General features: G+C 44.6%; 2 protein-coding genes across 2 annotated transcripts in view; one reads left to right on the top strand and one right to left on the bottom strand.

Moving 5' to 3' along the window:
• Positions 1-27,946, top strand: part of LOC143316078 (NLR family CARD domain-containing protein 3-like) — a 236,246-nt gene that overhangs the window by 105,488 nt on the left and 102,812 nt on the right. The gene's annotated exons all lie outside the window — the stretch shown is intronic.
• LOC143315713 (uncharacterized) lies at positions 12,180-16,545 on the bottom strand. Its single transcript, XM_076723052.1, has 10 exons — positions 16,483-16,545; positions 15,970-16,117; positions 15,569-15,726; positions 15,305-15,448; positions 14,981-15,195; positions 14,765-14,884; positions 13,984-14,138; positions 13,674-13,877; positions 13,322-13,569; positions 12,180-13,190 (listed from the first exon to the last, which is right to left on the bottom strand). The coding sequence occupies exons 5-10, from the start codon at positions 14,984-14,986 to the stop codon at positions 12,559-12,561; spliced, it is 1,365 nt and encodes a 454-aa protein (XP_076579167.1). The 5' UTR covers positions 14,987-15,195; positions 15,305-15,448; positions 15,569-15,726; positions 15,970-16,117; positions 16,483-16,545; the 3' UTR covers positions 12,180-12,558.

The following is a 27,946-nucleotide window of genomic DNA, read 5'->3' on the forward strand; positions in this document are numbered from 1 at the left end:
TACGCACTGTTTCTCAGAAAACGGGCTGACAAGATGGTAACAACCAATACAATTAAGGAAAACAAAAGATAGACAACTTAACGCTCTCCAAGTTTAGGTGGTGCTCATGACCGCGCTACTCTTTTGTTCACTGTAAAAAAAACTATTTGAATTTCAATGAACTTTATTAACACCTTAACAAAAACTTATTCGTCCGCATATGGCTCAGTTTTTAATCCACAATGAACTGTATTTAACACTTAAATGAACTGATTTTTTTTATTTTTTTAATCTCCTTTCATGAACATATTTATATTTTTTATTTATTAACATTTATCTGTCAGAAATGACACTTTAACATATTGCCTTGCCTAAAATGACGTATTTTAGACTGGGCTACATAAAGATAGAAAGTAACTTAATTTTTAACCAATTTGATTTTTTTTCATTTGTTAAATCCTTATTCGTCTTTGACCCATGTACTTACCAAAAACTCCAATGACAGACGCTCTGCCGGTGTCCTGTCGCTCCGCTCTGTGCGCGTCTGGGCTGCGCTGCCCAAACGGATTCGAGCCGAATGTTTCATTACGACTGTCAATTTCTCACGATCTCTTCATCTTTTTCACACCTAGTTTAGAGGGGGGGGGGGGGGGGGGGGGGAGATGGATTTAACGCATGAGGGGATTAAAATAAATTAGGCTATTTAGGAACACACTCCAATATGGAAATAAGTGAAATAAAAATGATTAAGCATCACGTGCGTGGCCCGCTTGGCTCGTACTGACTCACCTTGAACACTGCTTGCACCCCTCACACCTCCTGCCTGGTCAGGAGCACAAAATACTCCCAATTTGCATTGACATTCCGTATCTTGAGTGCCCTTACAATTTCCTGATCTGAGAAAGCAACATGAAAAAGACCTTGTTAAGTCGGAGTTTATGCTCAGAGCACTTTGAAAAGGTTGAAAATAGCTTTTTCTTGCACAGTCTTTCCAATCGATAGCGTAACACCGTCCATCAGAATTACCTGAGCGACACTGTGCGCACTTGAAACACTGCTTCAGACTGTTGCCACGCTCGGTGTATGTTCCATCGTCACATTCCTCACACGTCTCCTTCTCTCTTGCTGTGGTGCAAGACGATATCATGCGTGTACCTATCACACACACAAAAACATAACCCTTGATAATTTGACCTTTTGGCTCGGTGGTACATGATGTACCACCATGATGTGTCTTTCTGGATAACGCTAAAAAAACATTTATAATTTCTTTACATTTTAAAATGACCTATTTCATGTGAAGTATGACATTGATGTGTTGAAGATTAAGCTAATATTTTACACAGTAGACCCAGTTAGTTAGTTATATTCTGTTACCCAGGACATGTCCTCTGTTATCCAGAATGGACGTTAATCAATTCAGATTTGTATTGGTATCTGTAGCTTTTTAGACATTGATTTGATGTTGTATTGTTATACTTTTATTATTTTTAATAACAGCAATTGATGAATTAAATAAAAGAAGCAGTATTATGTATTTTTGAACTTTTGTGGTATTTTTTGTTATCTTTTTCAATGATAGCAACACAGGACATATTCATAGATATTGTGAAGTTATTGCCCAAAAATGAGTATAGTTTTTGATGTTTAAGGGTCAGTTTTGTTCTTGCAGATGCCACTGTCTAATAAAGAAAGGCAAAGACTTTTCAGAGCCGGGAAGAATGCTGACCCACAAGCTAGGGCTGAGTATCTCCAGAAAAAGAGAGCAAGGTATTGTGATTTAGTAATAAATTGTGTTACGACCCCTAGCTCGTGGTGGGAAAAGGGAAGCAACATAAACCAGTTGTAATTGGTTAAAGCAAAGTTATTTATTTTAAAGGTAAGGAAAATGATATGTGCAAACAAAAACCAGAGGCAACTCTAAAGAAAATGGGCCTGCGAGTGCTGATAAATCAAAAAACAATCAAAACCAAACGAGGACTCTCTGGAACTACACTAATTTAGCAAACAAAAAAAAAACCATCCAAAAACAAAACCCTCTCTGCTTAACTAAAGTTTAACATAAACAGCAGATCAGCACCCCTTCTTCCTAGTGTGAACTAACAAAAACTCCACTACCGCTGTATCCCTGCTGATATCAGTGTTTGAAGCTGGCCCTGGCCCAGTCCTTCACAGAGTGCAAAATGCCTCGTAGTCACAAAATATGGCCACAAAACGAACGTCTGGCGCGCTGCTCCTCAGCCGCCCAGAGTGCCGGTCCGCTCGAGCCTTTCAGCATCCCGTCCCTGATTGGCACCTGGTGATTGGTGAAAGGGCCCCGACTGTGCACCAATCCAGCGAGCGGACAGCCGAAGGTGGGAGGTGGGAGGCGGTTGTTTCTAGCTATTATAAATATAAATTCAAAGCTAAGCCCAAGACATACAGTTGATGACAGAGGGAAAAAAGGGGGCGTGTATATAAACACAGAATAAAACAGTCACTCTATTCTTATTTTTGATACTTTTTTTTATTTGTCCTTTTTTTTTTCCTTTTTTAAAAGAAAAAAAACCCGACTGTACAGAACTAAATCTATATGCCTATTCAGCGTTTTCCAACTCTACGCTTCTGTGATGGTAAAGAAAGAGAAAAGGGAAGAGAGGAAGGGATTCATCAAAAATAATCATAAAAAGTAATAATAAATCATTAAAACCTCCAACTTGACTCAAAAAGGGAATTAAAAACCTAATTGTTTGCTTCTTTTGACTAAAACCAAAACAAAGAAAAAATTCCCTCCTCCCACACTCTGTTATAAAGCTGCAGCACCTTCACTAATGCTCCTTTCCCCACATGCTTTAACATGCTGTAACACACCTGATCTTTCCCTGGAGAAGTTGGTCGTGATCTCTTCACAGCCCTCATCATCTCTGCCAAGGTAAATGGCTCATCGATCATGCCAGCTGTATTTTCCCTCCTGTTTAAAACCCCTGGATACTGAGTCATAGTTCTTCTGCCTTTTCCCTGTTGGAAACTGCTGTCTCCTCCTCAGATATTATGACCGGATAGTCCCATTCCCTTCTGTCCCCTCCCATCTTCTTTATCATTCCCCATACTTCTCCCACTGGTGTCGTTCTTCCTATCTCATCACAGAAATTCCTCCATCTTGCCCTCTTAGCTTGACGTATTGTTCTGTGCCTTTTTGTACTGAATCAAATTCTGCATGTTATGGGTTCTTTTAACTGAATGCTCTGTTCCTATTTCTTACAGCCTGATGACATTCTTCTGTCCACCATGGTACCATCTTCCTGTTCCTCTTGCCTTTACTCTTGGGTATAGCGCCATCTGCTGCCCTTACAATTGCCGAGGTTTTCCTGTTTATTTATTTCATCAATGTCTCAAAGCATTTCTATCCTCTGAAACTCATCCCATTGTGCTTTTTGAAATACCCATTTTACGATTCCCCCACTTTTTCCTCACCTCTACTCTCTCCCCCACCATGCATAAGACTGGGTAATGATCACTTCCTATTGCTGATGCTGTCCAAACTTCCCAGTTACTGATTCCAGCCAATGTGTTAGACACTAAACATATCCAATGCTGACTCAGTACCCGCTGTTATGTTTATCCTTGTTCCTCTGCCATCATTCACACACACCAAAGGGGATGCTTATTGTACACGGATCTGCAGATGGACTTCCAAAATTTAATGAGATAATTCAGCTGTGCATTGTAAAGGAGAATCTGTGTTTTCTAGTGAGAGGTGTCTGTGCTTGGTACAGGGAGCATTATGGTGGCTTTGAACTGTCTGCCTCACCCACTAGAGAGGTTGCCCTAATTGAGCTTGGTGACTTGGAGGACCCATATCCCCTTGTGGAATACATCGTAGGGGGCTTGCGCATGGTAATGTTGAATAATGTTTATTCAGAGCGAACAACGCGTTTCGCCCGTGGCTTCTTCAGGTTCGCTCAGCAGAAACACAGAAACGCACACTCACAGGTGTGTTAAATACAGGGGTCACATGAACCATTCTCAGTCACAGTTGTTCCATTTTTCTTTTTTACAATATTTTCTCTTTAACATTCAACAAAGGCATTTTCAAAAGACTTTTCAATTTATTAAAAAAATATGATATATACACACAAGATTACGTAGATCAAAAAGCAAGAATTAGAAAGAGTTACAAGCGTTACAAAAATATTATGTAACTTTGCCTTGTACCGTGTTGTAGATCACTAAAGTACAGATTACAAAGGACAGAAGTAGGACCAGCAGTCTACTCCTTTGTAAAATAGAAAATGCAAAATTATCGAACAAAGCTTGGGAGACTCGGTCATCCCGAAATCCGTGTAAACTCCTTGAAACACAAACGAGAAGGCCAAAGCAAAGCTGCAGCTAATATCAAGAAGCCTAGAAAGGCTGAAGTTAACTACATTCCTCTGCACCCAAAAGGTGAAACTTGGGAAAGCTCGGAGAACGAGAGAATTGCTTTAATGTCAGAACTGAAAAAGCGTGACAGTGAAGTTGTGATAAAAGCAAAAACGGAGAAAACCTTCTCCCACAGACGTGTCGAGGTTGTGGAGCAGAGGCCTATGATAGGAGACTTCAAAAACAGATGGCCTGCCCTGTTTGAGTGGAGCGAAGTAAACAAATGTTTGTGTGTTGTCAAGTTTTATTATTGTCCACGGTGATTAATGGCTGCAATTTGTATTTTGCAATAACCCTGCCTCCCTTTATGGCAGTACAAGTAACATGTCTGTACATTGTTGAACATTTTTCAGGTGAATGCAGAGTTCTTGCGGATCACCACCAAGCCACAGCAATCAAAGGTCCTGTCACAGACGGACCACTTCACGGACAAGCTGATTCAGATCTTCCAGAGCAAAGGAGGAGTCAAAGGGCAAAAGATCAAGCGCATCCTGGCAATGCAACGACAAGAAGACCAAAAAACACCTCTTGCAAGTGTAGTGGTGCTCGGTTTACACAAAAATGGAAATAGAAATGCATCAGTCCTAGAACCAAAACAAAGGCAGAGGCCTGAAGTACGGAGGTCAATGTTTGAAAACCTTGCATGCTCTTACTAATTTCTCAAACCTACCTAGTGCAGCTATAATTTTCACAATTTAATGTCTGCTTTCTTTTACAATTTGATTATATAATTATTTTTTTTCACACATAATGACAGCCCAAAAACCCACTGATCTTCAGACTGCTCTAATCCCCACGCCACCATCACAACCAGATGATCTTTATTTGTCACCTATGTTTTAGTGCGATGACATCAACATAAGGAGGGAGTGCGTCCTGAGAAGCCTTGTTGTCTATGTCAACGAAGACCCGGATGTGTTTTTCAAGGAATATTCGGTAAGTTTATTACAATTCTTTCTCATGTAGTATAATTGTAACACATACATATCGCTAATGTAAACATGCAACATAAAAAATACTGCGTAACACTTTCTATGAAGGTCTAGTTTATAATGCATTAGGAGCACATACATAAGCCGTTATAATGCATTTATAATGCTTCATACATGTCATTATAATGGTGTATAATCATGTATAAGAACTTCTACCAAGGTTTATAAAGTATTACAAGTGTGGACGTAATGTATTATAATTAAGTACTTATAATGTTTTATACCTGCATACTCAAGTGACAAGTGTTTGAATAAAGAATCTCCTCCTTGAACCGCCACCTTATCGTGGTGGAGGAGTTTGAGTACCCGAATGATCCTAGAGGCTATGTTGTCCGGGGCTTAATGCCCCTGGTAGGGTCTCCCAAGGCAAACAGGTTCTAGGTGACGGGTCAGACTAAGAGCGGTTCAAAAAGCCCCTATGGATAGAAATAAAACAAGGACGTTCACGTCGCCCGGATTGGCGTCACCGGGGCCCCACCCTGGAGCCAGGCCTGGGGTTGGGGCTCGCAGGCGAGCGCCTGGTGGCCAGGCTCAGCCCGAAGGAGCGACGTGGGCCCGCCTTCCCATAGGCCCACCACCCGCAGGAAGGACCAGAAGGGGCCGGTGCTTTGTGTTTTGGGTGGCAGTCGTGGGCAGGGGCCCCGACGACCCAAACCCTGGACAACGACTCTGGCTATGGGGACATGGAATGTCACCTCGCTGGGGGGGAAGGAGCCGGAGCTAGTGCGGGAGGTTGAGCGGTACCGACTAGAGATAGTCGGACTCACCTCCACGCACAGTTCGGGCTCTGGAACCCAACTCCTTGAGAGAGGCTGGACTCTCTTCTACTCTGGAGTTGCCCGCGGTGAGAGGCGACGAGCTGGTGTGGGCTTGCTTATAGCCCCCCAGCTCAGCCGTCATGTGTTGGAGTTCTCCCCGCTGAGCGAGAGGGTCGCTTCCCTGCGCCTTCGGGTCGGGGATAGGTCTCTCACTGTTGTTTCGGCCTATGGGCCAAACAGCAGTGCAGAGTACCCGGCCTTCTTGGAGTCCTTGGGAGGGGTACTGGAAAGTGCTCCAACCGGGGACTCCATCGTTCTGCTGGGGGACTTCAATGCCCACGTGGGTAGCGACAGTGATACCTGGAGGGGCGTGATTGGGAGGAACGGCCTCCCCGATCTGAACCCGAGTGGTGTTCTGTTGTTAGACTTCTGTGCTAGTCATAGTTTGTCAATAACGAACACCATGTTCAAGCATAAGGGTGTCCATCAGTGCACGTGGCACCAGGACACCCTAGGTCGGAGGTCAATGATCGACTTTGTAGTCGTATCATCTGACCTTCGGCGGTATGTCTTGGACACTCGGGTGAAGAGAGGGGCTGAGCTGTCAACTGATCACCACCTGGTGGTGAGTTGGATCCGCTGGCAGGGGAGGAAGCGGGACAGACTTGGCAGACCCAAACGTATTGTGAGGGTCTGTTGGGAACGTCTGGCGGAACCCGCTGTCAGGGAGGTCTTCAACTCCCACCTCCGGGAGAGCTTCGACCAGATTCCGAGGGAGGTTGGAGACATTGAGTATGAATGGACCATGTTCTCCACTTCCATTGTTGATGCAGCCGTCCATAGCTGTGGCCGTAAAGTCGCCGGTGCCTGTCGTGGCGGCAATCCCCGAACCCGGTGGTGGACACCGGAAGTAAGGGATGCCGTCAAGCTGAAGAAGGAGTCCTATCGGGCTTGGTTGGCTCATAGGACTCCTGAGGCAGCTGACGGGTACCGGCAGGCTAAGCGGGCAGCAGCTCGGGCGGTTGTAGAAGCAAAAACTCGGGTCTGGGAGGAGTTCGGGGAGGCCATGGAGGAGGACTACCGGTCGGCCTCGAAGAAATTCTGGCAAACCGTTCGGCGCCTCAGGAGGGGGAAGCAGCTCTCCATTAATACTGTTTACAGTGGAGGTGGGGAGCTGCTGACCTCGACTGGGGATATTGTCGGGCGGTGGAAGGAATACTTCGAGGATCTCCTCAATCCCACTGTCATGTCTTCTGCAGAGGAAGCAGAGACTGGGGACTTGGAGGTCGATTCGTCCATCACCTGGGCTGAAGTCACTGAGGTCGTCTGCAAGCTCCTCGGTGGCAAAGCTCCGGGGGTGGACGAGATCCGCCCTGAGTACCTCAAGTCACTGGATGTTGCAGGGCTGTCCTGGTTGACACGCCTCTGCAACATCGCATGGCAGTCGGGGACGGTGCCTTTGGACTGGCAGACCGGGGTGGTGGTCCCTCTGTTTAAAAAGGGGGACCGGAGGGTGTGTTCCAACTATCGGGGGATCACACTCCTCAGCCTCCCTGGGAAAGTCTATTCCAGGGTACTGGAGAGGAGAATCCGGCCGATAGTCGAACCTCGGATTCAGGAGGAACAATGCGGTTTTCGTCCCGGCCGTGGAACACTGGACCAGCTCTATACCCTCCACAGGGTGCTTGAGGGTTCATGGGAGTTTGCCCAACCAGTCCACATGTGTTTTGTGGACTTGGAGAAGGCATTCGACCGTGTCCCTCGCGTCATTCTGTGGGAGGTGCTCCGAGAGTATGGGGTTGCAGGCCCTCTGTTGAGGGCTGTGCAGTCCCTGTACAACCGGAGCAGGAGCTTGGTCCGCATTGCCGGCAGTAAGTCGGACCTGTTCCCGGTGCATGTTGGACTCCGCCAGGGCTGCCCTTTGTCACCGGTTCTGTTCATTATTTTTATGGACAGAATTTCTAGGCGCAGCCAGGGACCGGAGGGGGTTCGGTTCGGGAGCCGGCAGATTTCGTCTCTGCTTTTTGCGGATGATGTTGTCTTGTTGGCTCCATCGAGCCAGGACCTTCAGCGTGCACTGGGACGGTTCGCAGCCGAGTGTGAAGCAGCTGGGATGGGAGTCAGCACCTCCAAGTCCGAGGCCATGGTTCTCAACCGGAAAAAGGTGGCTTGCTCCCTCCGGGTTGGGGGAGAGATCCTGCCCTCAAGTGGAGGAGTTTAAGTATCTTGGGATCTTGTTCACGAGTGAGGGTAGGATGGAGCGTGAGATTGACAGGCGGATCGGTGCAGCGGCAGCAGTAATGCGGTCGCTGTATCGGTCCGTCGTGGTGAAGAAGGAGCTGAGCCGAAAGGCGAAGCTCTCGATTTACTGGTCAATCTACGTTCCTACCCTCACCTATGGTCATGAACTTTGGGTCATGACCGAAAGAACGAGGTCCCGGATACAAGCGGCTGAAATGAGTTTCCTCTGCAGGGTGGCGGGGCACTCCCTTAGAGATAGGGTGAGGAGCTCTGTCACCCGGGAGGAGCTCAGAGTAGAGTCGCTGCTCCTCCACATCGAGAGGAGTCAGCTGAGGTGGCTCGGGCATCTGTTCCGGATGCCCCCTGGACGCCTCCCTAGGGAGGTGTTCCAGGCATGCCCCACCGGGAGGAGGCCCCGGGGAAGACCCAGGACACGCTGGAGTGACTATGTCGCTCGGCTGGCCTGGGAACGCCTCGGGGTCCCCCCGGAGGAGCTGGAGGAAGTGTCCGGGGAGAGGGAAGTTTGGGCGTCCCTGCTCAGACTGCTGCCCCCGCGACCCGGCCCCGGATAAGCAGGTGTGAATGGATGGATGGAATGGATGGAAGTCCTGGGTCACATAACACATTATAACCATCCTTACTCTAGTCAGTAGTAAAGACACACATAGAACCTCTCAACATAGAAAAGATGCTAAATGCTCGTTTACAGAAAGGGCGTAATGCCTTATAAATATCAATAATATGCTATAAGATGACTTTAAGAGCTTTTAGTAAAGTGACAACACTGTATAAAGTTATTAGCAATTGTATGACATTTTGTTTCTGCAAAATAAAGTTGTTTTAAAGATCATTACGGTGTATCATTTTTAACTTACACTTTACTTACAGCCAGCAAAATACTGCTCCAAATACACTATTTGTATTAATAATACACTCACAAATGACCCACAGGGTCATAACATAAGAGATCCCATTGGAGATTGAGGGAAAGAAGTAAAGTGTGTACGAGCATAGTTCCATGCTTTGAGGTATCAAAACATATGATAGGGGTAAATTATATTTAACAAGGAGATCATTAAATGTATTAAATAAGCCTTCCGAATATAAATCTGAAAAACGAACCAGACCTCTCTCCCTCCACAAAACGAAAGCTGCGTCTGTACTGGAGGTGGGGAAGAAATGATTGTGGCAGATAGGGCTTAATGGGATGGGTGCAGAAAGTTTGAGGTTTTGCCTGAATTGTTTCCAAATTTTCAAAGAGGAAAGTACAATTGGGTTGTAGGGGAATTAATTATTACCTCTAAATTAATGTTGCACTCGTTCATAAGAGTAGGGGCACCAACCTTCCTCAGCTAAGAAGGATTTTGTATATCATGTCTTGTAATGCTGATGTAGTGAAAACGAATGAACCAACAGTAGATCAGTCTGATAATCTAAGGCGTAAACTCTCAGTACAGGGATTGCTTATATCCAGCTCAAAAGGACACCGTCTGACAACGACTTGTTTGCAAAAGATTATTTATTAAACACAATAATGAAATGAATATGAATCATGGATAATGCGATAGATTATATGGATGAGGTAGATTAACACAAACACTGCACAGAGGAACTTATGGCAAGAGAATGGTAAAATGAGTTTGGCGATAGTGAGAAGTAGGTTTTAAAGGGAAAATGGGGATGTGAATATAAAGTTAATTTGTTGAATGAATGGTTTAGAGAATTTAAACAAATTGACAGTATCTGAACCTCACGGACCAACTCTTATTCAAAACCGCTTAAGCATGCCTGCTTTGTCAGCGACGCTCCTGTAGATGTCTGCTCTGAACTGACACGAAGAGGCTCCGTGTCACCGTCCATCACTCTGATCTGCACAGCGGTCTGCCGGACGAATCAAGCAAACCGCTGTTGAGAGCCGGTGTTGGACAGGGATGTCTCGGGAGCTGAGGATCTTCGGTGTCGGTTACAGACGAGGAACGGCTTCTGATGGTTCTTTAACCCGGACCAGCGGGTCAGCAGCAGGCTGCAGGTCTTCGGTGCGGTCAGTTAGTTGGCAAGACTTTTGACTACTAATAATAAGATTGAGAAACTCTTCGATGGCCAGTCGAAAATGTCTTCAAAATTATTATTACGTGACTAGACTTTAACAACAAAAATAGGAATTATGCGGCTTGGCGTGGCAAGCAAAAATTAAAGTTTCAAGAAGAAGATTATAAAAGTGCGTTTTCTGCAGAATTAAATCAAGCTACTCTGTGTAGTTGTGAGCAGCAACAAAAAGACTGAGAAAACGACGGAGCGGAAAAATACTTGAAAACTAAAGACTTAAAGAAACTCCGTGGAAGAGACGGAAGAAAGATCACGGGACGAACTTACAGGGAAAACTCAAGAACTCTACTACACATAACAGAACAAAATGTAACTAAAAACTAAACACAAAACTGAACTAAAACATAACACAACTGAACTGAAGTCCGCTGCGCGCTGCTGACTTTATCATCGCTCCAGGGCGTCTAATCAATAGGTCGTCACGCATGTGGGATGGTTCGCAGACGCGCAACGTGATTTCATTTCACAGAGCAAGAATTAATTAATGATTCATACGAGGGCTGGTCAACGAATATATTTTAAATGATCAATTTTCAATGGCACTTCAACAACAACATGCGCGTTCACTACATGCGTTAGACAATTTTTATGAATAATGACAACATTCAACAATAAACATTTTTTAATACTAATTCTAATAAACTTGACTAACGGTATAACGACTTTAACATGATGAAGGAATAAAGAAGAGCAGACTATATTTGCCGGAATGATTATTGCTATTATGGTTATTAGTAAATGTCTCCCGCTAAGCACATTCAACCTGACTGCTATGAACCTCTAGATGGCGGTATGGTTACATGGTAGAAACTCAGAGAAAATCTTTAAAATAGTTAAAATCACAGTTTCGTCATCCTGTAAGTTAGAAACACCAGGAAAACATTGTTATTGTACAGATCACGACCTTAGCAATGTAATAACATCTACAGTTAAATCAAACATAGAGATTTGGTTACTTTGGTAGGTTAAGAAAAAGGCACACAGACAAACAGCACAGTTTGCTTCAGGAATGTCTAATTTACAACCCATCAGCATTATCTGGTTTGTAGATTCCTTTGAGACATGGCATTTGTCCATTCAGGGAGTTTTATTGTCCTTAACTCCCTTAATGGGCTATCAAGAAAGAGTTAGCACCTCCATGAGAACGTCCTGAGCAGATGTGAATTTGAAGTGAAGGTGTTATCAGTGACTCTTGTTGCCCTGAAAGAATGTGAAAAGTTGTTCTACAACCAGACATCTTGTCTCTGCCTGAGTTCACACCTTCCTGTGAACCTTCCAAATGGTCAATAACTCTTAAAAGCCTGATTGTTTTATCACTACACTTCTCCTGAGGAATGCAAAGAGGGGAGAAGAGGGTCAGTTACAGACCAGTTCTGCTACAAATATCATCTCAGTATTGTCCTGAAGAGTTCACCTCGTGGGGACTGCAATTATGTGTGCGTCCTCTAGGGGCGCCTAAATATACGGACACACAGTTTTTTGTCAGGTGAAACGTGCTGGTGGGGACAATTATTTTAAAAAAAAGGAAAAAAGCAAGGGGCATGTTTCAATACTTTTTTAAAGCCAATGAGGGGGTTCTGCCCGTGGGGACCTCATTTTTTGTCCCCACGGTGACATGAGTCCCCATGGGTAGGTGTACAGTCAGGTCAAAGTAGAATAGAAGAACAACACACACCATTCTCCTTTTTTGGTTTTGCTTCAATGTAAATCCTGAAAATCTATTTCAAGGTAAAAACAAAATTTCAACCTCCTCCTCCACCCATGGTACAAAACGTTTTCTATTTTCTTTTTTTGAATAATTGTAAATGACTAGTGTAAACAATGAATCATTTACAATGTTGTTTCCTCACAATGATTCACAACACCTCGTATTGAAGATTGCCCTCGTGGAAACTGGATGGAGTTGCTGAAAACTTTCCCTTAAAGGACTTGTCAACTGCGATAGCAGTGAAGTCCAGTATGAGTTACAGAGAAACATGGAGGGAGTAATTTTGACATAACTCAAAAAGTCTGAAGGTGGCAAAGGGTCTGAAGTCTGAAGGTGGCAAAGGGTCTGAAGTCTAAAGGTGGCAGTCCAAAATTTAAGGGGGCCAAGCCAGGCCTGAGCCCTCCCCACGAAAAGACTTCTGACTTGCTCCATAGTCAAATAAGAGTTCCTCATTCACGTCAATGTTCCTGGTTGCGAAGAAAAGAATGATATCTGTTTCCTCCCCATCTGTCACCATAGTGAACAACCTTGACCTTAGGTTGGCTGCTTTTCTTGAGTGATTGATCAACCGGCCAACAGTCTGCTGTCCAGGGTGGCATTCACAAACGCCTGAATGTGCGTCGATGCACATGGGCTGCCCTCTTTTGTCTCTGTAAAAGAACATGTATCCAGTCTCCTCCTCACTGGTGTTCTTGTGGATTTTCTTGCCCTCTTTGGCTGTGGTGACCCGCCCGTGGTAGTCACAGACCACCTCACCAGTCTGGAATCTCCGGGTCGTGATGACACCCTTGCCCTTCCCTTCAACGGCGTTGACTAGAAGCCCTCTCCACTTCTGCGATCTCGTCAGCTTCTGGATGTGAGTGGAGTCCATGGTCGCGTCCTCAGCTCCGGAGGGCTTCCACTCTCTGATGATATTGGCAGCATTGGGGATGTTGCTCGTCCATCCCTGCTTTGCAATCCAGGCGCTGACTCGGTTTTCCGTCGGCAGACGACAGCAGAAGTATGCTGTCAAGAAGATAGGATGATGTTAGTCAAGAAGACTAAAATTGACAACATGTACATAGCACATGTACATGTACGTAGCATTGTTGCTTGGGGAAAAAAAATGCTATTAAATATTGAAAAAAGAAACTCACCAAGAACATGCTGCTTGCGCAGTTTCATCTGCGCCTTCAGCCAACGCTCGTACAGGGCCCGCTGACAGTCAGGGGATGCTCGTTCCCGCTCAGTCTTGCTTGGCACATCCCCATCCAGAGTCACCGGGTGATGTTCCAGCAGTCTATCGTACGCCGCTTGGACATCCATCTGCACATTTCCAACGGTGCGAGCAGCGCTACGGACACGACGAGCACCACTACTGGTACCCTCTTCTGCAGAGTCAGCACTACAAAAAAAAAGAATCAAGGTTATTATAAGAAGGGTATAAGATTTGATGCTTACAAATTGTTGATTGTATTAATTGTGTTGACAAATATGAAACATGCTTACCTTGAGTCATCAGCTAGCGCACCTAGCACATGACTGGCCCTCACAATGTTTTCTGTCTGCTTCATTCTGTAATGTTTCTCAGCCGTCGCGGTGGAGTGTGTCAGGTAGTCGGCCACTAGAGACTTGTCGGCGTCGGTCAGAGTCTTGGTGGCCGTCTCAAACACTCGCCGTGCCACCTGGCTGGTCACTGATTCAATCTTGTATCTATAATGAGAGTTTAAACATTAAACATTCAAAATTTTTATAAAGATTTCTCACCGGAGTACCGGGTACATATCGGAGGTGAAATGAATCATGGTGGTTTGCTTACTTGCGGTGCAGTCTGTTCAGGTCATTGGAGGCGTTGTAGATGGGCCTCCCTGTGGAGGAGATGAAAAATCTTTCCTTGACCTCTGCGTCATCGCTCTTGCGCTTCTTGGAGTTTAGGAGTTGTGGCCGCACCCTTGTGTAGAACATGTCAAACCACTGTTGGCAGAGGAAAAATATGATTGAACAAATATGAACAAATGCATGATTCCCAGGTGACTAACTAAAGCTGAGTGTCTCAGCATGTAAGGTGATTCTCCCCAAATAAGGAAGGCTGTGTGGTGACTTGTAAAATAAAGTAATGGGGTTAGGGTTACACCTACACTATGGTGTATAGCCTATTTGACAGCCCTACCCATGGTGCATTGCTACTGCACTGCACCATAACAAATAAGGATTGCGCAGTTGACTCAGTTGCACAGTTTGAAATGAAACATGCATCTAAGCTGAAAGCATCTCCACTACAGTTACACTTCAAAAGAGTAAAATAAGTTCCAAAAAAAAAATCCTTCTTAAAGCAACATTTTTTTTCTCTAAACAAACACAAAACAATTATTTTATCTCTTGCAGTAATTCTGTGTTTATATACATCAAGGCCATTTTGCATTAGCTGAGAGCCCTGTCTGAGATTAACAGATAATTTACTCAATCTGAGAAGTGCACACCGCTGCTGATCAGTGAGATTGTGACGGTGCGTAATAACTTGCAAAAAAGTCATTTCTAATGTAGTTACAATTGATTAAACACATTCCTGGACGTGCTTTGAACTTTGAATTTGAACTTACAAACTCCTCTTCCTGGGACAGGGCAAACATGGCCACTTGCTGTCCTGCAGTCTTGTGCTCCTTCACTCCAATAACTGCATTGCCCAGTGTGTCTTTCTTTCTCTGAACCCACTCCTGTACCTGCACAAAACAAGGATATCATGTCGATTAGTAAGGGTACTGGCAAAAAATGTCAAGACAAAAAAGAGAAGACAAAAAGGGCACAATAATACTCACAGTCATGTGCTCCACCACGCCCGGGCGCTGGAGGTGTCTCAAAATCACCACTGCCTGGAGATAGTACACCACAAAGCTGCAATCGGTCAACTCCAGGGTCGCGTCCTTGTCCTCGAAGACCTTCCCTATAACTATAACTTCCCTATAACCTTCCCCTCAGCACAGCCAAGCAGTCACGCGGTGTCAGCTGCTCTTTTTCAGTCAACCGGCCGTGTCTATGAGGAAAAAGGATAAAATGTATTAACAAATCATGACATTACTTGCCACATTGCTCACTTATGTGAACTGTAATCCAGCTAGCTGCGTGCAAACAATTAAACTTACCTCTTTTGGGTGATCTCTTTGCTCACTTGCTTGGAGAAGGACTTCTGCAGTGAGCCAATGTAATCAATAAAGTCCTTGCAGTCCCCATGGAGTGTCTGATCCTCTCGCCTCAGGTTGGTGTTGATAGTGTGGTACATCAAGAATCTGTCAGAGGACGTGCAAGTATTTTAAGTATTTGCACATATTTAAGCTCAATTATGTTTATTGTCTACACAAGTGTTGATATTATATGGAGAAAAAAACCCCACAACAAATGCTACCAACCTTTTCAAGCTCTTCAGGTAATTTATCTGTGTCTGTTTTGTGGGTTTTGCCCTGGAGAGCTCACAGAGGTACTGCCGGATCTTCTCCCTGTTCCTGACAAATTGCAGGGATGGCTGCTGTGGGTCGAAGTAGTACAGGTACCGGGCAACGTTTTCAACCTGAAGAGAGAAGATAGATAGATAGATACTTTATTCATTCCAGCATATTCAACAAATTTAAAGTAAAAGACATGCAATAAATACTCCAAAAGCAAAAAAAAAAAAAAAAACATGCTAAAAAACATGTTAAAACATGTTACATTGTTTTCTAATCATGACTATTTTGCAAAATCATCTTCTTTTACTTTATTTATTTATTTTATTTTTTTTGATGAATACAGAATGTTTTATGGTAGTACTCACCTCCTGTTTAAAATTTTCATTGCAAAGCTCCCTCTCCAGGTACAGGCCAAAGTCCTTCAGCAAGGGATAGTCCAGAGAGTGCCTCTGATAAAGTCCCCTCTGTGCCATGAGCTTCCTGTTTTTGGTCGTCCACTGCACAGTCGAGACACTGCAATGTGGGAAAAGCGTTTTGTTATAAAACTGTGTGCTAAGATGGAAAGCTAAGCTTTAAAACGGGGAATTACTCCAGTTAATCAGATCTTGCAAGCCTGAAACACTGAAGACTAGAAGGCTGAGAGCCCTGCCTGAGACTAACAGCTTATTTACTCAAGCTGAGAAGTGCATCACCGGTGCTGATGATTCCCAGACTGAGTGAGGTTGTCAATGTTTGTAATTTCTTGAAAATAAAGTCATTTCCAAGTTACAATTAATTAAACGCATTCCTGGAAATGCCTAAACATGTTAACATGAGAGCCCTGCATGAGATTAACAGATAATTTACTCAAACTGAGACGTGCTGAAGCTGATACTCACAATTGAAAGCACTTGCCACTGCTGACAGAAGTGTTGTCAGACGGCTCACTCTCACCTGTCTCAGGAGCCGCACTCTCAGCTGTCTGTGTGGTTGATGGTCTCGCTATAACATTGGCATTGGGGAGTGGTGGAGGGATGCCGGTCACCACCATGTGACGACGCTGCAGCTCCTCAGTCAGCCTTTGAATTAAAAAAAAAAACAAAAAAAAAACATAATTTAGACAATTATATGCAATACAATTTAAAAATTTCATGCATTTCAGAGAGTAAACAAGAAGTGATGTTTGGAAAAAAAAAAAAAAAAAAAAGAGTGAAAAGTTCTTCCACAAACCTGCTGAGTGGATCAGCATCATCCAAAATTTGGCGAAGCAGCACGTAGGGGAACACCCTGCCCGACACCAGAAGATCATGGACATCCTTCTTGGCCTTCTCCACCGCTGCACCAATGGCTTCTGGCGTGCTGTCTTTCATGCAGACTCGGCGCAGATGCACTGACAGGAAGTCCTTGGTCTTCAAGCACAATGGGCAAAGGAGATAGTGCCTGTTGGGCTTCCTGGACATGTTTCTCTTAATCTGAAAAAAGAAGAAAGAAAGAAACAACAAACAAAGAACCAACAAACAGCGGCAGGAGAAATGTAAGTTAAAGAAGAAAAGCCAGCAGCAAATAATCCTTCTCCTTTCGTCGGCCTGAAAAGCTGTAGTCCGATGGAAAGTAACAGAAGAAAAGTCAGCAGCAACCGTACCTACGCCGTCGACGCAGACCCCTACGCGGACCCTACGCCATAGCCTGACGCGCACCTCCAAAAATCCTGACTACGTGAACGTCGAGGACTGTGATTGGTCCGTTCAGAACGTAATTTTCGGTTCAGTCGCAGCCCTATGGTCGCAGCACAACAACACCGCCATTTTCAAAGTTTCTGTGGTGAGAGCTACAAGAAGAAATGGACCAAGCCGAAGAAAGAATTATCGAGGAGGTACGCAAGTACGACCACCCCTACAACTCCTCTTCGCGGCAGCAAGAGCCCCCCGAAACCATACAAAGACACAGCCACACCCCCCCAGCGGCTTGGCGGTGAATTGCGGAGCAATGCGTTCCCTCGATGCAGAACTATGAATGCTCAGTGACGGCGTAGGGTGTACGCCGTAGGTACGGCGTCGCCGCGACGCAGAAGCATAAACCAGGCTTAACTGTACATAAGCTCTACCCATGATGCATTGCACCTGCGTGGCACCTGCATGGCTAGCCAGGCTCCACACTTAATTTGTTTCACCTTTCTGGTGTCTTTTCTGCATGGCAGAAAGTGACTGTCAAATATCAAAAGATGATATGATATAAAAACTGTGGATGCATCAGGTCTGCGTACTGTACTATGACATCATTTGGCCATCAGGCTTCATCTGTGACAACTGTTTGAAGAAGTCCAACAGAACAACAAAAGAGAACATGTTTTCATCCATCAGGTCACAGGTCAACAAAGGGTCTTAACAGTGCATATGATGCACAGGCAACACCCATGAAGCATTGCACCTTTCTGGCACCATCAGAAAGGTGGAATGTGCAGGAGGGGTAGAGTTAGTCACTGCAGTGACTGTCTGTTACATTATTACTCGAGGGTGCTGTTGACCTTAAACAAATCTTTGTGTTTCACTTAGCTCTCCCCATGATGCATTGCACCTTTCTGGCACCATACGAAAGGTGCATACGATGCACAACCTAGCCCAATCCCCATCGATGATGCGTTGCACGTTTCTGGCACCATAACCAAGGTGCAATGTGCAGGAGAATTACAGCCAAAGCACTGCAGATGAAAAACATCCAGTTTTCTGACCAGAAGCAGGAGTTCAACAAGCATCCCTCCAAGATTAGCCTGTGCTCTCTGTTCCTCATATGATGCACAGCTCAACCAAACTCCGTGCTTGAAGCATTGCACCTTTCTGCATGGCACCATAACAAAAATGCAATGTGCAGGAGGTTTAGAGTTAATCCCTGCAGTTACTTTACCTATGATGCATTGTACATTAGTGGCTGTCAAATAGATAGCCATCCATTTGCCAGCCAGAGCACAGTCTTCAATAGCTCTGTGGAAAGCTGTCTAGCACCATAAGAAAGGTACTTAATCCCTGCAGTGACTGGCCGCCCACACACAAACGCCCACGCCCAAAAAATTTTAAAATTATCTTTATCTTTATTATATCTATATGTGAGTTCATCTTATTTTATTTTATCTTATTTTATTATCTTTTCTTTTTCACACGGGGGTTGCAAAGCAAATTTCATTGATTTCACAATAAAAGCAATCTTGAATCTTGAAAAAGGAAAAAGGAAAAAGGAGGATGACGTTCTAGCTGCTCGTGGCTTTGAGAGAGGACTTCAGCCAGAGAAGATCATTGGAGCAACTGACTCATGTGGAGACCTAATGTTTCTAATGAAGTGCAAAGACTCAGAGGAGGCTGATCATAAGTGCCCAAAGATAGTCATAGCCTGGCATGAAGACAGTGACAAGAAGGAGAAGGATGCTGTCAGTGCATGAGCGCACCACCTCAGGAGGAAACAGGACCTCCTCCACTGCAGGGACTATCTGAGTCAGATATTTTTCACACCCAAACCTCCCATCCTCCCTCTTTCCCATGTCCAACAAAGATGCATAGACAGCGGACACAGTCGTTATCTCAAGGGCCCAGACTGCTGAGAAGAATCATTAGACAGGAGGAGAAACTGTAGCGGACATGGGTGGTATGCTACCGGGGTCAGGGTTTCTGCTGTTCTGTCATTGTATTCTTTAGCTTCTTTTTCATGTCTTAACACAAAATGTTTTAGTGCAAAGACCACACCCATGATGCGTTGCACCTTTATGCCTGTCAAATATCAGCTAAATAGCCAGCCAGCCATCTATTTGGTAGTCAGAGCTGTCAAATAGACTGTGAATACTAGAGCCCTAGCCCAGTCCACTCCCATGATACATTGCACCGATCTGGCACCATAAGAAAGGTGTAATGTGCAGGAGGGATAGAGTTAGTCACCTATCTGTCAATTGCACTGTGTATATGACGCTTTACCTATAATGAGTAACACACTCAGACTGTACATACATATACAACCAGTAGACAAAAATTTGTCTTCCGGAGGCAAACTGTCAACCTTACTAGATGTTTGTTTTTTCTTCAGAGGCACATACACAAACAAACAAGCATCCTACAATCAAAGGAGGCCTAAGCAGCCAATCCTTCCCTGAGGAAACCATCATGGCCTTTCTGCATAGCACCAAAGGTGGCATGTGCAGGAGGGTTGAAGTCAGTAACTACAGTGACTGTCAACTATCTCTCAGCTCTGACAGCTTTACCCATGATGCATTGCACTTTTCTGGCGCCATAAGGTGGAACGTGCTAATGCTACATCTTCTGCCTCTGTGTTGAGATTACATCTGGTCTGATTACTTGTGCGGTGTTACTCTTACAAGACACTTACTTTGTGTGGGATAGGGGGAATATTTTGTGACAGAACTGTCTGTTAGCATATGATGCGCAGTGCGTTTGTGTCTCTAGAGCTCTAACCCACCCCTAGCCCAGTCTACTCCCATGATGCATTGTACCTCTCTGGCACCATAACAAAGGTGGAATGTGCAGGAGGGTTGAAGTGACTGTCACCTGTGAACTATCGACTGTAATGCAGCATTCCTCGCTACGGCCTCGCAGCTTTGAAGATCAATGAGTTTCTGGGTTTGAAGTTCTGTGAGGAAACTGTGATCCGAAACGCCAACGTGTCGGCTGCAGTGACCAACTGCAGCGTGAGCGCCGCCGGCCTGACATGCACAGGAGAGCAGTATCTGGACTACCTGGGGATTGTGGGAGAATCATGTGGCTTTGACCGCCATGACCTTCGTATTCCTCATCATCGCCTATCTGAAACTCCGCTACATTAAGAAGTTCACTTAAACGTGTGAATTGGCATCCTTTCTTTCTTTCTACCGCTCTTATGCCTGTAGATATGGAGCTAGGAGGCGGTTGGTTTGGCTTATGCAGGAGGATTGAAGTTAGTCACTGCAGTGACTGTCTGTTACATTATTACTCGAGGGTGCTGTTGACCTTAAACAAATCTTTGCTTTTCACTTAGCTCTCCCCATGATGCATTGCACCTTTCTGGCACCATAAGAAAGGTGCATAAGATGCACAACCTAACCCAATCCCCTTCGATGATGTATTACACATTTCTGGCACCATAACCAAGGCCAAAACAGCCAATCCTTCCCTGATGAAACCATCATGGCCTTTCTGCATAGCACCAAAGGTGGAATGTGCAGGAGGGTTGAAGTTAGTAACTGCAGTGACTGTCAACTATGATACATTGCAGTTCAGTTAATAACTGCAGTGACTGTCAACTATCTCTCAAATACACTGCATATGATTCAGAGTTTATTTGACAGCTCTACCCATGATGCATTGCACTTTTCTGCCTCTGTGTTGAGCTTACATCTGGTCTGATTACTTGTGCGGTGAGGCACTTACTTTGTGTGTGATAGGGGGCATATTTTGTGACAGAACTGTCTGTTAGCATATGATGGACAGTGTGTTCGTGTCTCTAGAGCTCTAGCCCAGCCCTAGCCCAGTCTACTCCCATGATGCATTGTACCTCTCTGGCAGCATAACAAAGGTGGAATGTGCAGGAGGGTTGAAGTGACCGTCATCTGTGAGCTATCAACTTTAATGCATAGTCTATAGCCATGATACTTTGCAGTACAGCTCTTCCCATGATGCATCTTTCCATAAGAAAGGTGGGATGTGTTAATGCTACATCTTCTGAGATTGCAATCTGCTTTGCGCAGTGTTACTCTGAGACACATTTTGTGTGTGGGCCAGGGGCAACAGTGGAGGTATGTGACAAAACTGTCTGTTAGCATATGCTGCACAGTGTGTTTGACTCTAGAGCTCTAGCCCAGTCTACTCCCATGATGCATTGTACCTTTCTGGCACCATAATAAAGGTGGAATGTGCAGGAGGGTTGAAGTTAGTCACTGCAGTGACTGTCATCTATGAACTGTCAACTATGACGCATAGTCTACACCCATGATGCATTGCCATACCGCTCTAACCATGATGCACTTTTCTGGCACCATAACAAGGTGAAAAGTGCTAATGCAACATCTTCTGATTCTGTGTTGGGATTACAATCTTTGTGCAATGTAATTCTGAGACACTCTCTGTGTGGGACAGGGGGGATATTGGAGTTATGTGACAAAACTGTCTGTTAGCATATGATGCACAGTGTGTTTGACTCCCGAGACCTCTAGCCCAGCCCTAGCCCTACTCCCATGATGCATGATCCTTTCCAGCACCAGAAGAAAGGTGGAGGAAAAACATGGAGCAGTCATGCCCAACGCGGAGAACTCCAAGTGGCTCGGGAAGCGGTGGAAAATGTTAAAGGCCGAGACCGCATTGCACCTTTCTGGCACCATAACAAAGGTGGAATGTGCAGGAGCATTAGACTGTGCTTGGCTGCACATGTGATGCACAGCACAGCCAAGTTCCACATTTGATGCATTTCACCTTTCTACATAGCATCAAAGGTGGGATGTGCATGAGGGCTGAATTCAGTCACAGCAGAGACTGTCAACTGCCCACCCCATGATGCATTGCACTTTTCTGGTGCACTGTGCATCTGATGCACAGTGTATATGACAGATGCATGATGCATTGCACCTCCCTGGCTGTCAAACAGACTGTGCACGTGATGCACATTATTTGACAGCTCTGCACATGATGCATTGCACTTTTCTGGCACCATAGGAAGGGGTGAATGTGCTAATGCTACATCGGCCCATGGGAACAATCAGCTCAGCCTGACAGATAATTGACACTATCATGCTATGATTCACTGCACACCCTCCTCCTGCATTACTCATCTACATCACACTAACTGCTGAATAAACTGTTTAGACATTGAAAAGTCTCTCTATGAAATATAATGACTGTATTTTTGTGAGCAAAACGGCAGCCCATCTCGTGCCAACTATCCCAGCCCAGCTCTACTCGACACATTGCACCCTTCTGGCACTGTAACAAAGGTGGAATGTGCAGGAGAGTGTATATGATGCACAGTGTGTTTGACAGATGCATGATGCATTGTTAGTCACTGCAGTGACTGTCAAGACTGTACCAGGCTAGCTGAATGCAGCTAACAACCTGCGCATTTCAGACAAACCCTTTGAATGGATTACAGGTAATAATACTCATCCTGCTGATGGTTTTATATGTACAAAAGAAATAACCCATCATCAGTCTTTTCACGGTATGGAATACACTACAAGCTCCACAAAGCAGAGCACCAGACGTATTTTTCCTCACAGTATCAAACACCTCCGTGTCCTTCTGTCAGACTATCCACCAGTTTGCATGGAAGTGGAGCTGCGGCGCTCTGGATCGGTTTGTTTAGCACACACTCAGTCCCAAACACTGGAGTGAGGTTGAGGATGAGGACGGAGGGCAAGAAGTGACTCTACAGTGTGTGTTCATGGTAGATTGACACCTGCAAAATTTCAAAAAAAAATTGACAATGACTGTAGTTTAGTTCAGCTCCACCCAACCGACTGTCACAGTGTATTTGACAGCTCTACCCATGATGCATTGCACCTATCTGGCACCAGTTATTTCTCATGTATACTCACTGTCAACAGGTCCCCTGAGGGGGAAAAGAACAAAGCCTGCTACTCCACAACGAACACCCAAAAGACCCAAAGTTAATGGCTTCCATTTGGGCACCTCACATACATTGATATCAGTGCATGTGAGCCCACAGAGCTCCCCATCTTTGCCTGTTAATGCTGATGGTGATGATGTTGATACTGATCATGACATTTTCATATTTGAGACTGCGAGTACCCCCGAGCCAAAAAAGCCTTTGATTGTACTAAATTGAAGACAGAGCAAGAGCAAAGTGACGTCAGCATGCTGTTGGAGCGCAGCGAAGATGCTGCTCTGGATGCCACAGGGCCGGCGCATGTGGGAAGCAGTCCCTGCCCAGCACCAACTACAACGATGGCCACCACCAATCAGACACAAGTACCCAGAGTGAGTTAGTTACTGCAGTGACTGTCAAGACTGTGCTCAACTTGCTATTTACTGGGCTCGCTATGGCCGCTTCACTGGCTGTGATTGGCTGTAATGCCCTATTTCACTTTTCATTTGTTCGAAACATTTGCACAAACTTTTCCAGATAAACTTCTGTCTTTTGTATAATTTTTATGTCAAGACATAAGGATGCAACCCCCACAGAGAAAGGAGCTGAAACAGACAGTCATGCAGAGCGGATGAGCAGAATACACATCAAGCACCAGACAGAATGTGACCTTCTGGAAGACCTGAGAACTTTCAGCCAAAAGAGGGCAGCTATAGAGAAGGACTACACCCAGGCCCTCCAGAAGTTGGCGAATCATCTAACCCTTCGCTGTGGGGAAGGTCCAACAGCCAGATGTTTCATTCCAGCTGTGATTAGGTATGCTATGCAAGCAGATAGAAAAATACAAATTATAGGCCAGAGGACCGCACAAACACTGTCAATAGCAACAATGTCCTGCAAACTGACCATGGGGAAAAAAAGAATGAACTGTCATGAACAGCTGTACTGCCAGACCATTCACCCAATAAGTACTGTAAGATGGTGAACTATGCCTGGGCAGGACAAAGCCAGCGGGAAGAGACTCATGCAAAGAGGAGAGAGCAGTGAACTTTATGTTTGTCAACCTCTAGATACTTAATAATGTGTCACCCTTTACTTTCTCAAACTCTGAGTTTGAACCAGGGATTTTGAACAAACCAAAAATCAAACACCAGCACAGGGATGAAAACAATACACTCCTGCAAAGAGAAGAGAGGAGTGACAGCGAATAAGAAGCTCATTGCTTTGATCATGAGAGCAAACAGCATGTGTTTGTCCCTGGAGCCCCAAATCTCCTCCTGCCTCACTACAACAGAGCTGATAACTGTGCTGCCAGACCATTCACCTGCCTGGGCAGGGCGAAGCCAGCGGGAAGAGACTCAGCCCATCAGTCAGAGTCTCCTTTCCCTGTGAGGAAGGTCCAACAGCCAGATGTTTCATTCCACCTCTGATTAGATATGCTGTGCAAGCAGATAGAAAAATGCAAATATAGGCCAGAGGACTGTGATGCCCTTAGATGTCCGGGGCTGCAAGCGTGCCACACTGAGTGGACCATCGTGTGTCTACCCTTCACCGAGAGCTAACCTAATTAGCCGCTTTGCTTCTTCAGAGTATGTGGTTACTGGTTGTGTAGTTTTTCGGATAACATGTTACTTTTGTCGAGGCTTCAACGTCACAGACATCCAACTGCCTTTGATTAAAAAAAATGAAAAACATAAATAAAGCCCTGCAGTGTCCCTTTTTGTGCCACTGTATTATTCCAGTGGGTTTGTTTTTTTATAATGATCCAGTACATTTTCAAACAACATCAGAATGATGTAAAATGACGTAATCCAACCCTACATCAAACAAAATCATGTAATCTTGCAATCAGTAACCCGCTGAACCCCACTCGTGATAGGGGTTGGGGATTGAAATTATTTCCCATGAGTGAGGAATTAACAGCTAATTTACTCAATCTGAGAAGTGCATCACCGGTGCTGATTTTTCCCAGACTGAGTGAGGTTGTGAATGTTTGTAATTACTTGCAAATAAAGTCATTTCTAATGAAGTTACAGTCCTGGAAATGAATAAAACACATTAGAAGCAGTGTTCAAACATTGTAAGTGGAAAAAAGTTTGACTTTGTCCTGAAATACCAGGTTAAATATACAGACCATATTTGACCTCTGACCCAGCTCTGAACGCTGCCTGAAATTGACCACACCAAATCTTTGATTAATAGGAGAATGTAAGCTTTAAAATGAGGGATTACTCCAGTTAATCAGATCATGCTTGCCTGAAACACTGAAGGATCTGAGAAGTGCATCACCGGTGCTGATGATTCCCAGACTGAGTGAGGAGCCGCACTCTCGGCTGTCTGTGTGGTCGATGGTCTCGCTGTAACATTGGCATTGGGGAGTGGTGGAGGGATGCCAGTCACTGCCATGTGACGACGCTGCAGCTCCTCAGTCAGACTTTGAATTTAAAAAAATACAAACACAATTTAGACAATTACATGGAATACAATTTAAAAAAAACATGAGAAACAAAAAACAAAGAAACAACAAACAGCAGCAGGACAAACGTAAGCCAAAGAAGAAAAGTCAGCAGCAAACAACCCTTCTTCTTTCGGTGTTCCGAAAGCCTGTAGTTGGTTGGAAAGTAAAAGAAGAAAAAGTCAGTGAAAGGGTTTGTATGCAGCAATTAGCTAGATATTTTCTGAGCAGATGCAGCCAGATGAGATCATTATATCGAAAACTATTTGGCGCATTTGCATAAACTGTACTCTGTAACTGTAACATCATGTCAACTACGTCAGATGGGTGTCGTGAGAACGAAGTGGACTGGAAGATATCTTGGTCTTCGAGGCTGAAAAGAGACTTGAGAAAATGAGAGAGGCAAGATAGAATGGAAAGTTGGTTGGAGGGGAGTGTGTCATGGCCTAGTAATAACAAAAAATCAAGGAAAAGCCCGACTAAGCAGACACAAGTGGATCAAACACAGGAAAGAGAGTGGAAAGTGATGATTGAATTCAATCAGGATGGTGGGCACTACCATCCGATAAAACTTACAAAAGCAATTGAGAAAGAAATGAGGAAAATCAAGTACGCCAAGTTTATGAATAACAAACTTCAAACTTTATTTATATGGCACTTTTCATACTTAAAAAGCAACACAAAGTGCCTCACAGAAGCTAAAAACAACAAAGAAGAAAACCCAGCCCTCCCACCCCGATAACTACATACAGAAACACACACACAGACACGCACACACACACCCATACGGACAAGATAAGGAATAAGCCACTTTTGGGGGCCATCCACACTGAGAGGGCCCCCGGCCCATGACCACCCCGACCCAGGCAGACAGGAGGCCCCTGCACCAAGGCGCAGAGGCCTCCAGCCATCCAGGCCAGAGCCAACCCCTCAGCAGCGCCCCCATCAGTAGACCAGGAGCAGTTCTCAGTGAGGAGGGCCCCCATGAGGAAACACTGGAGCATGTAAAAATTAAAAAGAGTTGGACCTAAAATTGACCCCTGGGGAACCCCACACTTGATCTCATGGGTTCCTGAGGAACATGCATCCCAACTTACAAAGAAGTGTCGGTCAGTGAGGTATGAGACGAACCAGTTAAAAGCAGTACCTGAGAGGCCGACAAGTAGTTATTAAGAATGTTGGGGTCTAAATTGCTCTTCTTCAGAAGGGGCCTCACCACCGCCTATTTAAAGGAGGTGGGGAAGACACCCATCTGAAGAGAGCAATTCACCATGTATAACAGTCCTCAGGTAGAACCTGTGATCCAGACGTGTTGGTGGTTAAAACCTGTTGAGATAAAAGACTGGATCTGATGTTATCAATTTTGTACCTGAAGCGGTCTGCAAAGTCTTCGCACAGGGTATTTGTTATTGTCTTATGAGATCTGTTAAAATTACTGTTTGTTAAAAGATCAATGGTGGAGAAGAGAAATTTGGGATTATTTTTGTGGTCAGAGATTAGTTTTCTGAAGTGAGAGATTCTTGCCTGTTTAATAGTGCTATTGTAAGTTTTGAGGTGTTGACGTAAAACTTCATAGTGGACTGTTAGTTTTGATTTTCTCCATTTCCTCTCAGCACTCCTGCAGTTTCTTTTCAGTTGCTTAATTTCCTCATTTCTCCACAGAGGTATTGGTTTTTTCTTAATTGTTTTTGTTAAAAGAGGAGCCACTGAGTCCAGCGTTGACTTCAGATTGCTGTAAAAATTGTCAACGATATAATCACAGGGTGCTGGTTAAATCTCTGCAGGAGTGCTCTGTAAAATCTGGATAAAATTTGCAGCCACTTCAGGAGTTCGGTAGTGTTTCCTCACAGAGCCAAAGCACCCCAGATGAAAAAGATCAAGTCTGCTGACCAGAAACAGGAGTTCAACAAGCGTTCCTCCAAGATGCTCCAACCAAGCTCCACACTTGATGCATTCAACTTTCTGCATGGCACCATAAGAAAGGTAGAATGTGCAGGAGGATTAGAGTTACTCACTGCAGTGATTAACTCTAACTCTGCTGACCTTAAACCTTGTTTTTCAGTTATCCATCAAATACACTGTGCATATGATGCACATTTCAACAAAACAATCATAGTACAGTTATTTACGTTTCGTATTGAGTTGGACGAGAAGACAGATGCCGCTCTTATGTCTGTAAGTATGTTGACTTGGTTTGGCATTTGTCTCACACACACACTCTTTGTGACTGTTTAGATTGAGCAGGATAAATTTGCACTGCTGTATTTATTTGATAGTATGTGTGACGTATGCAAGAGAAAACAGGCCATCTTCAATAGATTATACTGAAACACACTGCT

This window comes from Chaetodon auriga, chromosome 23 (genome assembly GCF_051107435.1).
Source record: "Chaetodon auriga isolate fChaAug3 chromosome 23, fChaAug3.hap1, whole genome shotgun sequence".
NCBI lineage: Eukaryota > Metazoa > Chordata > Actinopteri > Chaetodontiformes > Chaetodontidae > Chaetodon > Chaetodon auriga.

Bases quoted from the DNA above. Each gene is read 5' to 3' on its own strand.
- LOC143315713 (XM_076723052.1), bottom strand. The intron at 13,570-13,673 runs GTAAGCATGTTT...TTTTTTTTGTAG, and splicing joins GCGCTAGCTGATGACTCAAG to TGCTGACTCTGCAGAAGAGG. The intron at 13,191-13,321 runs GTGAGTTTCTTT...TCTTCTTGACAG, and splicing joins GCGCAAGCAGCATGTTCTTG to CATACTTCTGCTGTCGTCTG.